This window comes from Poecilia reticulata, chromosome 2, assembly GCF_904066995.2.
Source record: "Poecilia reticulata chromosome 2, P_reticulata-male-v2, whole genome shotgun sequence".
In the NCBI taxonomy this organism is placed as follows: Eukaryota; Metazoa; Chordata; class Actinopteri; order Cyprinodontiformes; family Poeciliidae; genus Poecilia; species Poecilia reticulata.
In genome coordinates, this window is record NC_088831.1 from 24,304,769 (window position 1) to 24,316,668 (window position 11,900).

General features: G+C 39.8%; 1 protein-coding gene across 1 annotated transcript; it reads left to right on the forward strand.

The window, feature by feature from the left end:
* Nucleotides 1-6,378: 6,378 nt before the first annotated feature.
* On the forward strand, nt 6,379-11,384 carry LOC103479168 (G-protein coupled receptor 183). Its single transcript, XM_081601159.1, has 4 exons — nt 6,379-8,975; nt 9,088-9,442; nt 9,602-10,116; nt 10,215-11,384. Exons 2-4 carry the CDS (start codon nt 9,094-9,096, stop codon nt 10,377-10,379), a joined length of 1,029 nt encoding a protein of 342 aa, XP_081457285.1. The 5' UTR covers nt 6,379-8,975; nt 9,088-9,093; the 3' UTR covers nt 10,380-11,384.
* The last annotated feature ends 516 nt before the right edge of the window (nt 11,385-11,900 follow it).

The following is an 11,900-nucleotide window of genomic DNA, read 5'->3' on the forward strand; positions in this document are numbered from 1 at the left end:
GCAAAGTGTGAACGTGAAGTATTCACGCGAGTGCGGTGAGACAGCAGACGGGGTCTGAGCAAGGCAGGCGGCGGCGGCGGCGGCGGCGGCTGCTGATGTGTAGGGGTGGTGGGGTGGGGTGGTGATGATGAGACCAGACATGAGCCACATGAGGTCCCCTGACAACGCAGGAGTCCCCTGCGGTATGTCCAACAGTCTGCATACACGCGCGCGCGCGAGCATACATCACACTGAAACACACACAAGCAAGCACGCAACTCATTTACTAAACAGACAAATACACAAAACCACGAGCAGGAGCTGATGAATAAAAATTAACCGAAGTATTATGAGTTTGCTCAAATGTTTGGTCTTCAGCACTCGTTGAATTCTTTTCTGATTTATAATGATTGCTCCCCCTCTAGTGGCGATTTTTATCATTACAATTATTCTGATGTCTGCCTCTGACAGATTTTTAAAACCCCAAATTCAGGTTCTGAGAAAATGTTATCGACTAAATCTATTAAAACTTAGAAAATAAGTATCTCGATGTGCACTATATGTACTTAGTAGTTCATACAGGCCAGTATTTGCATTATTTACTACAGCAATACAACATGGCATGGAGATCAGGCTGTGGCGCTTCTGAGAAGTTAAGAAAGCCCAAGTTGCTTTAACAGCACTCTTCACCTCATCTGCATTGTTGCTACCTCTAGTAGTGTGGGCAGGTGCCAGGTTCTGTTGGGGAACAAAATCAGAATTTCCATAAAGATTTGTAAAAGATAGAAGTGCTCCAATATAGCACCATGACCTCAGATGAAGTTGGCCCTCAGGAACCAAACTTTTTCTGCAGCCTTTCTGTTACAAACTGAGCTACAGTTAAGTTTTTTCCCCCTCTACATAGGTAAGATGTTTCTCACATTTTCTTTGGCTCAGAACAGGTTTAATACAAATGATGGCACAGTTGCAAATCATGTCCTTGACACATCTGTGCGGGATAACTATGGGTTTTGCCTCATACTTTTTCTCCTTCCACTAAATGTTCTCTTGTCTTACATTCTTAGACAAAGCACTCTAAGGACAGCCATCTTCTTTTGCATCAACCTATTGTGGAAAATATGCAGACTTAACATTGTCATAGCAGTTCTTTATTTGATTTTTTTTTTTTTGTCTTGAAGTCCTAATGATCAAATCTAACATCAATAAACCCTTGGAAAATCATAGACATTTCATATTTTGAATGGAATTACTGAAATAAACTACATTTTTGATTAAATTCTAATTTTACTGAGCTACGCCTGTGCTGAGAATCTATTAATTTCCTTCAGTTCTGATTTTATTTCCCAGCTGCCTTAGCCAACAGGAGCAGCCAAGTTAGTGTGATAAACTGACCCCAAAGTTGGAGTGTACGTGCGGTGATAGGAGGGGTGGGGATGGTTTTGGGTGGATTTCTTACAGAATTCATTTTGGCAGTAAAAAAACACTCCAGATCTGGTTAGGCACCGGTTTGTGGAACCACGCTGGCTTTTCCACACATGTTGTGGACACCAGAAGTCATTCCCAGTTTGGCTCACCAACACACCACTGGTCTCCCTTCCAACACGAGGGTGCCTTTAAAGCGATATGCCTTCCGGGGTTGTTCTTCCATGGGCTTGAACTGCACCATTCACTATTGTATAACTCTCTTCAAATCAGTTTGTTCTACTCTACCCTTCTCCCTCCCACCACCTACATGTTTTTTTTCTTTTTCTTTTATTTTTTTTTAGCCCACCCCTGACTTAACATCCAGAAAAAGGTCACATTTCTGAGAAGTGACTTCCATGCGTGTCCCATGCTGGGTCGTCACTTTCAATTTCCTAAGACCTTTCATGTCACACAGCCATCAACCCGTAAAACTCCAAAACACTTCACTACACGCTTCCTGAGGCGACTTCTCAGGAAACAAAATTAAATTGCAAAAGTCATTCAAAGCAGCTTTATATACTACTGGATTAAAAGCATAGATTCTGGCTGATTTTTTTTTTATTTATTGTTTGTTTCATATTTTAAACTGAAGTCATTTGCATAACTTTTACCCCTGTAACTGCGGGGAGCGTGCACGAGGAGCAACAATCGTCTCATTCTTTCCATGCCGTCATAGGACGCTGCAGCATTTAACACCGAGAGACCCTACGGGACGCCTGGTGGGGCCCCAACAGACGGCTGTCCTTTCCTTTTTCCACAGCACCGTTCACTTGGTATGAGATGTTTAACTCTGGGCACAGAATTAATGGAGCATGAAATGCAGGCCTTAAGTGCAGCAGGCTCCTAACCTGTAGGTGACACTGTCTGCATGGAGTGTTTAGCCGTGACCTAAGTGAGCTGTATTATAACTGCATTTGACTGGTGACAATTAGTGACCTTTTGCTGATCCAGCAGCCATCCTTTTAAATTACGCTTGTGTGACGTTCTTCAGCGAGGACACGCGATGAGATACTACAGCACCGAAGGCTTCTACTGTACTTCTACTGTTGTCCTGGTGGTACAGGGGAGAGAGAGAGCGCACCGGGTCAAATGTGAGGAGAAAAAGTAAAGGTAGTAGCAGAAAAAAAAGGCCACATGTGAAGTAGAAGAGGATTTATCATAGTGCAGCCTTGTGAAAAAGTTGTTTTTTTTCCCCTTGCATTTTGCTTGTTTTCGCCGTTTTGTCTTTATGTGTTTTCAATATGAGATGAGAATGACGTCATTAGGTACAAAATACATTTTTCAAGTGACGACTCCATTTATTAAAGTAAAAACGAATTCCTTTTAAATCAGGCTTTTCAGACCCGTTTTCTTCTTCTTGTTGAACCATAAACTTTGACTTGAACTGAGTCAAATTAAGTCTCCAGAGCTTTATCTTTAATTTTTGTGACAGAGGAAGTTAATTGTTCTCAGTGTGATTTGCAGAGCCTTTTGCCTTAGAGACTGAAAATCGTTAATGTGTTCGCTTCTCCTCTTATATTAAATTACTTTACGTTGCGTTATGATGTGCTTTGTTTTATAAGACGTATTAGTTCTTTCCTCTTAAAAAAAAGGGAAAATGTCAATTGAAACTGCTTTTGTTCTGCTTTTTGTTTTGTTATTATTAAATAATATTAAAATTAGTTTCCACTTGTGAAATGTTAAGTGTGAGAAAATAAAACAGTTGAATTCTTCAGAAAGGGGAAATCATTTTCTCACATCAGTGTGCTTTTCTTGTCTTCTGCTTACTAGACAACAAGTTAAGTGAGCATTTATTTTAGCATTTCCTATTTCATGTAATGTTTTTAAAGTTCTGTTTTTTGGGGGGAGAGGGAGGCTTGTTGTCTTCAGATTACAAGCCTCTCTTTATCATCTCCGTTCAAAAGAGATGATAAAGTAACTACGCAGTACTTCTTGAATGACATGTTTATCAAAATAAAGTTTCTTGTTTTCTTCTTTTAAGACTGCAGTATATCACGTTGAATAAAAAATCTCAAAAGAAGATCTGTAATGGTAGCTAATTTAATTTATTTGAAAAAAAATTATCAGTAGTTTCAGTTTATTCAGAATTTCAATATGAGGTCCCATTTTTTATATATAAAAAAACAAAACAGCAAAGGCTATCTTTTTAAACAACATCCTCTTTAAATTTAGATTTTTGAGTATGTTTAAAGTAGACTTACTCTCATTAAACACATGAAATGATGTCACTGAATTTACATGACACAAGAACATCCTTTAGATGGTCTTGTGTCATGTCCATATATTATATTCTTCTGCTTCTTTTTCAGCAGAAGAATATAAATATTGGTTTTAAAGGGGGGTATTATGCATTTTTTAGGCGCATTTCACCATTTTATAGCACAACTATATTACGTCCAGTTGTTATAAAAACGCTGTTTATTAAACTAAACTTCACTTCACATCGTTTGATGCTTTGAAATTCATTTCTGTCTCTTTAAAAAAATACTCTAACCCTTTCTGACACTCTGTTTTCACCACGTCATCACAACAGTACTTCTCCATGCCATCCATCGTTGACCGTTCTTTGGAGCGTTGTAGTTTGTTGATAAAAGCTCCGCAGACATGCAGTTCCAGTTCCAGGTGTTGCTACATGCTGCTGCCACTAGTCTGATGGAGGTGTGTGGAGCTGTGTGTGGAGAAGAGAAGAGAAGTGCTTTGAGTGGTTGGAACTCAGCTGGGAACTGAAGCTTCAAGGTGGAGCTTTGGCTAAATAGGTGGTGTGCATGAATAATATGCATGAACTGATCAAAGCAGCACTCTGAGTATGTGTATGGTGAGGGAATCACATTATAACATGATATAAAGCTAAAAAAAAAGTCAATTTTACACAAAGATCCCCTGTTATGTCCTAATCCTGAGATGCCCTGCACAGTAGAAGAGTCTCTTTGGCTGCCACAGATGCATTAACATATCAATCTTACACTTAATAACTTTGCATTTCCTGGTTTTAATAGGTTACTCAGAATTGTTTGGTTTAATGGGAAAGTACCTCTGGCAAGTACAGTAATAATGTGATATGATCTGGAGTTTTCCAGTTGTGGCATATTGAGTTACTTCTTATCTTTTCTGTTGTTCAGTCATAGTTTGACTCGTATTTTAAGTAATTTTCTTGTAACGTCTCCGCATTTTTAATAAGCTTACAAACTGCTACAAGAGGCCCCACATTGCGGCTGCCTGACTTTCTTACATGAAGCAAACTTACACAACCGTATTTCTACATCTATCAGTATTCTCAGAAGTCAGAGCTACTTAATGGGAAGGTAAAAAAAAAAAAAAAAAACGGGTATCTTTTTTCACCTTTAGCGTATTTTCGCATTTTGATTGTTGTGCCGGTGGTTGAGATGTCTATGTAAATGTGACACTGACTGTTGGTGACTCATCCACACATCACAGAACGGTGGCGACGGTTTTAACTCTTTTACAGATGCCAATAATGCTTCGGCTTCCTCTCATATCTTCCACCAGCATCGCCAGGGAGCTGCCTGCGTTCAACACGACTTTACAGCTTGCAAGCTTGAGAAACCTCAGTGACAGGAACTTAATATAAAACCTCACTATCTCTCCATCTAACCTTTCTCCCCACCAAAAAAAAAGTGCTACACTTACTGCTTTTTACTGCTGCACATGATATTTTTATGTTAAACAGATGGACTTGTTTTTGTTGAAAACCCGTTGAGATCAGTAGAGAATGCATATACCTTCTTTGTGGTGTTTTTCCAATTCTTTACTCTAGAGGTCTCTACTAGTCTTATTGTGGGAGTTTCTACTTGGCTGGTGTCTGACAAAAAACGTTTCGGTTTATCATGCTTTTTATTATATTCTTTATTTCTCCAGGCTTAGATCAGATATGCTCTTCAAAGAAGAACTAACTGGAGGTTAGATGCAATGCTGTGCCGTCTCCATCATGCAAAGCAGGTCTGTGCTTCTGCAGTTGCAGCAGACTAACTAACCTGTTAGTGGGAAAATGTAGAGAAAATTAAAAAGTACCTTGTTGCATAAATGCGCTCCATGTCAATGGTGTATTGACATCCAAGAAAACAAGTAGTGTTCTTGAATTCATTCCTGTCGTCAGTTTTTCTGATTTAGATAAAGTTTACATACATACTATAAAGAGGCACATGCTCCACAACTTGCATAAAAGAGGAAGCACTGAGTTGTCAGACGTTCTTACTCTCTGCCAACTCCAAGTTTCCTGTTGTAAGTCACATTGGATTACCAACATTATTTATATTTACTAAATGCCAAAATAATGAAACAAAATCTTTAAATCTTATTTTAACTGCATATGTTTACCTCCCCTTTCTTAGTACTTGCTAGACTGTATGTACAGTGTATAACTTGGACTAAACTTTCTGGGTTTCCCCTCACAATACTTAACTACTTACTCCTTACTTTTTATACTCTGAAATCTTTATCATTTTGAGAATTCATCAAAATGCCCTGCTGTCTGGTTGAAACTTTCCAAATAATGTTCTATTGCCGTGACTTTATCAAAGTGCACCAATGATGCCTGGTACCAAACAAACCTCATACTCCCACAACAGTGTTTTCAGGCTTGGGAGCTTCAATATCTTTAAAACAGGATGACAGTATATCTGTGATATTTATATTGAGGACTCCTGAACTGACGTGTTTTGGTGAGAAAAAAAGCTTCAATATGAGCCTTAAGTGATGCAAAAAGAATATTTAGGAGGATATGAAGCAAATTTACACAACCGTAAAGAGTCTCAAGTTTAATTTAATTGTGAAATGCATTCAGACAGTGAAAAGTTATTATTGCACGAATGTTTCAGATCTCTATCATCTGGAATAAAACCAGAAAGTGAAACGTTATCCTTTTTGGTAATATGATGACAAAAAACACGCTCATGAGGAAATATTTTGGGGTCCCAGAAAAGACACACCACAGGAACAGCAGTGACTGAAACCGTCATTTGCCAGAGGAAGCAGAGTCACTCTGATATCTGATCAAACTGGTGCTTCTCAGCAGAGTTCCTCACCACATCCATGGCTTTAATCACTGTGTGACCTTCTCTGCAACCGCATTTCTGTCTTCTGCAAATACACACGCAGGTAACGTACAAATTTCTATTGTTATTGTGATATTATGTCAACAAAGTCTTGTATTGGGCTTGTAGAAGCGCAGTGAACAACATTTAGTACAAAATCAAGAAGCAATGTAAGCAGAAGAACATAACTGAGTATTGACAGAGGTTTAAGTACATTTATAAGTTCAACTTCTGACAGTTTGAGGGATAAGCATTTAGAAATAAACAATTAACATGATGTCAACAAGGGAAAACATCTGTGATGAACTGAAAAAAAAAGCATTCCTGCTGATCATCAATTTCCTAATGATTTTTAAAAATTTTGGAGTCCATATTTCAGCAGACAAAAACACTGGAGACAAACAGAAATGACTCTAAACAGGAGTCGGCGTCCAAGCAAAGTTCATTCAGAGGTTAGACTGTGAAGCCGAGAACTTCTGTCTGAAACCTCAGAGCCCAGACCAACAGTTAGCTGTAGTGAAAATCAAATGGTAGACCTCAACAATAGAGAAGAACAGAGTGCAGTTTTTGATATCAGCTCACTTGTGGTGTCCTGAGTTATATGTTAAAACCATCAGCTTCCCTTATCAATTTAAATATTTAAAGGGGCAGCGTTATGTATGTTCCATGTACATTGTGCCATTTTATACCACAATTAAGTAACTATGTTACCATCAGTTGTAATAAAAATTCTGCATATATCAAACATAACTTAAAACAAATGTGACGTTGAAATTTGATCCCTTGGAATCAGCCTCTCTTTAAGAAGCGCCACTCTTTCCGTTGCTCCCCCTTCAGAAAAACAGTCCTCCTCCATTATGCTGTTTACTATTGTTCTTAGGCGCTTTGGACTGAGAAGTCATTTCTGTGATGAGTTCAGCAGATGCACAGTTCCAACAGGCGCTTGCCAATTGCTGCTGCCACTAGTCTGGAGGACCTGAGTAGCAGCTCCTCCTCCTGGAGGAGTAGGGATGCTCTGTGAGGCAAAAAACTTGGTTGGAGCCTGCAGCTCCAAGGTGGAGGTGTGGGTAAATAGACTGCCACCGGAGATTGAAGCATACCTCAAACATGCATGAGCGAATCAAAGAAACACTTCAACATGCTGTGCAAAAAACAAACATCACTGAACCCAAACATAAGCAGTGGTTCCAGTGAACTCCCCACTGACCAGAGGAGCCACCACTGAAGAGCAGGCAGGAGCACACCAGGCCCGGGTGCATTTCATGCCACTTATAGCAGGTTCCAAACACTCAGAAAGAGACCCCCTAATGGTGGGGTCATTAAAACTGTCTGGTCTAAAAAGTGATTTAGGCTTAAATATAGAATTAAAAATTCATAAGGCCCATAAAACGTCTGTAAATCATAGAAAGATGTTAAACGCAAACTCAAACATTGCTTCATTTCATTCTTTTTTTTTAGTCAGAGAATTGCAACGAGTCGCAAATATTCTGCGTATTTCCTTATTTTAAAGCCAAAAACTGATTCAGTCCAAAGAGTTGTTATGTGCACAGTACTGATCTTATTTTATTCTTATGTTAAAATAGGGTTTAGATGGTCTAAAACAATTCTAAAAATGTTCACATTTAAATTAATTGTCTATCTAATTTAGACTAAGTTGTTCTCTGAGATGTCTATGAACCAAATGTTCACTGGGTGAGATCCCTAGCAGTCAGAATTTCAAGAAAAGGTGATCAGAGGTCGTAGGTTTCTCACCAAACCCAACCTAAAAATTCAATATGACTGCCTTAAATAATAAACAGAACTGCTGCTATTTTGAACTTTTCCATCACATTAAGTCTTTCTTATACACAGAGTAATGTAGAACCTCGGTTTCTTAACGTGCTTCTACTGTGTCTGAAAGTGTAAAGCAGACAGAAAAAAAATAAAAATAAACCAAGACTGTTATTAGCTCGTATTGCAAACTGCAGTTCGAATGACCAGTGAGGCAAAAATCCTTAACAAATCCAACTGGTTGAACTGGAACACCAGTTGTACTTATAATGTGGCTCACAGGGGTACTTACTCCTGGTTTTTGCAACAATACAAAAACATAGACATGTGAAATTAATGGTTCTCTTGATGTGTGCACACCTTTTGTACTGAGTGCCTTTTTGGCAGCTGTTGGGAATGTGAAATTCTGTAAAACTTGTTTTAAGTTGATGTGTTGTACTTCTACTTCCACACACAGTTTATATCTGTGTGTGGGTGTGTGTGTGTGTGTGTGTGTGTGTGTGCCCCGCCTGTAGCACTGAGCCAACTAACTTCTGTGGATAACGTGACAAAGCTTGAAAGGCTGGATGAAGAGAAGAGGTGGGATTTTAACACTTCGTACATATGGCTCAGTTATAAAGGCGCTTCAAGCCTCTCAGCTCACAGTAAAAGCTGAACACAAACCCTCAGCAGCAGTGACAGTGAAATACCTCCGCTGCTTCCCAGATCCTTGTAAGTATTGTGTGTTGACTTGATCTTAATTGGCGGACTGCTCTTTTGTTTATTCGCTTCAGTCCACGAAAGAATGCATCATTAACCATGCTCTTCTTTCTTTCTTGTCCAGGTTGAAATGGCTGCTGAGAACTTTACCTCGGGTCCCACCGAAGCCCCTCCGAACGGCAGCAGCTGTGACGTCTTTGTCTACCAGAGGGCCGCGGTGGTCCTCTTCCCTATTTTCTACTCTGTCGTTTTTATCATCAGTGTGTGTGGGAACTGCCTGGTGCTTTGTGTCATCTGCCAGAGGAAGCAGAAGTTCAACTCCACGTCCATCTACTTGGTGAACCTCGCGCTGTCTGATGCTCTTTTCACGCTGGCGTTGCCAGGCAGAATCACCTACTACATCCGTCACTTTGACTGGCCCTTCGGTGACCTCCTCTGCAGACTCACCACGCTTCTCTTCTTTGCAAACACATATGCAGGTAACACGAAGCTCCACGCGTCTTTTTACCACAAGAGATTACTTTGTTTTTATGTTAAAGTGGCTCAGCTATAGGACCAAATTAAAGGGACTACATTGCGAAACTGCTTCTGCAAGTGGTTGTTTTTAATCCGATGCCAAACCTCTCCATTTCCAACAGGCATCGGCTTCATGACCTGCATCAGCCTGGACAGGTACCTCGCCATGGTGCATCCTCACCGCCTGCAGTGCTTACGCAGCACGAAAGTTGTCCGCAGGGTCTGCTGCCTGGTCTGGTTTCTGGTGTCCCTGGAGGTCTCCCCACTGTTATTCCGCAGCATGCTGCACGTGAGGGGCGATAAGCGGACCTGCATGGAGTACTTTAACTTCGAGGGCTCCCGCCACACCCCTTACCTCTTACTCCTGGCATGCTTTATCTCGTTTTGCTGCCCGCTCACGGTCATAATGGCGTGCTACGCTAGGATAAATCTGAAACTGCGGGATGCGGCCAAGAAGAACTCTGTGACGGGCCGAACGAGCCGAAACCACAGGGCCAACACCATCATCCTCCTCATCCTCCTCACGTTTGTCCTCTGCTTCAGCCCGTACCACCTCAACATAATGCAGTTCATGTTCAGAAAGATCAGCCATCAGCCGACTTGTGAGGAACTCACAGCCTTTAAGATGTCCTTGCAGGTAAGAGGCATACTCGCTGTTGACGTCACACTATTTTTGTTGTTGTTGTTTTTTTGTTTCTCCTTTGTTGTAATCGACTCTCACGATCCAATCCACAGATCACGGTCTCGTTAATGAACATCAACTGCTGCCTGGATCCCGTCATCTACTTCTTTGCCATAAAGACGTACAAAAAGCGAGTGATGAGCCTGTTTAAGGACTATCTGTATACTTCCGCCGCCTCCTCCAAAGTGACAGCCGAGAATAGCAGCAGCAACACCTGAGCCAAACCACAGAGAAAAACCGAGCTTAAGGGGTTATAAAAAGACCCGTTTTCTCTCACCTGATGAGGCTGTTACCGGAAATGACTCGCGAGTCTTTGGTGGCGGACTTTATGTTCAGGGTCAGCATTAACGGTCTCAGTTTAGCTGTGTTACATATTGCCTTTCCAATAATGCTATGGATTTTTGGTACAGTCAAGCATGTGATAAGTATATTGTCTCAACTCCAGTTGTATATATATATATGTAAATATATATATGTGTGTTTGTATTTTTTTTTTCTGTTGCATTTGTTTCCTTTATACAAAAGTCACAAATGATAAACCATTAGTAGTAATAGTAATAGTGGAAAGATGTAGTATATTTGTTTTCTGTGTTGTAAGTTTGATGAAGTGCAGAATGAATAAACTGTCATTTCATGTAATGATTATTATAATAATGTTGCTTTTTTTATTATAGCAACATTGTGATTGCTTGGTGTCAATGAAAGAAAGAATGCTGTAGAGTTTCCAAATGTAAGCTCTACTAAAATCAAGGCCAATGTGCATTGCAGCAGCTTACGCACGATGGCAAAAACCTAACAATATGCATGAAATTTGCCAAAATGAGAACATGTTGCATTTCTCTTTGCCGCCCACATTTATCTTCTGCGTAGGAGTACGTAGATGAAAATCACCACTTCCTCACCCACCTTTCCTGCTCCCCCCACTCAGGGGCCTCATTCCTGCTGCCTTCCACATCTTGCGGTGAGGCTTTGGTGTGCGTGTGGGTCTAGCAAACATGCGCAGGTGTACTCTTTGTTTCGAGCAAGTCCCATGTTTAAACATAACCTTTAGCACTTCCTGAGTTTTTTGGAAAAGAAGCCCGATAGGTTTGCATAAAACCTGTCATGAAGAAATTGTGTAATCTGCAAAGATTGAAGCAGTTATTGTGCAATTATGTCACAAGGGAAAACATGTGGCTTACGTAATTTTGTTTTAGAATTAATTAATAAACATTAAAAAAAGACATGGATCAAAATGATGTGGTTTATTCAGATTTTTATTCGTTATTAAACATTATACTCAGACATTCTTTAGAAAAAAAGTTGTCATATATTAGCTGCTAAAATGGAAATGTTATCTGCATTTTGTAGATATACAGTGGTAGGGACAAAAATAAACAATAAAATAAACAGCTATACATTTTTGTAATCTATCCAATAAATCAGGAAGTGAAACATTTCATAAACTAAACAGAAAATCCTCATGTTCTGCTTTAACAAGAACCAAACAACAACACATCACCTTCCAGCCGTAATGCAGTTAAGACAAAAATAATTCATACCGCAGGCAGATTTATTTTTATTATCTTCTAATTTGACCAAATCTGACAGGAAATAATACGACGTTTTGGAGTGACCTATACCCAGGGTCATAACTCAAATTTCACAGAGAATTATTATAATTGTTTTTTCTCTCTGAAGTCAGTGTCAAGTTGAGTCAGTGTCAGGCCATATTTTATTACAGTAGCATAATCACATGC

Bases quoted from the DNA above. Each gene is read 5' to 3' on its own strand.
- LOC103479168 (XM_081601159.1), top strand. From the start codon at position 9,094: ATGGCTGCTGAGAACTTTACCTCGGGTCCCACCGAAGCCCCTCCGAAC. The intron at 9,443-9,601 runs GTAACACGAAGC...CATTTCCAACAG, and splicing joins CTTTGCAAACACATATGCAG to GCATCGGCTTCATGACCTGC. The intron at 10,117-10,214 runs GTAAGAGGCATA...TCCAATCCACAG, and splicing joins CCTTTAAGATGTCCTTGCAG to ATCACGGTCTCGTTAATGAA.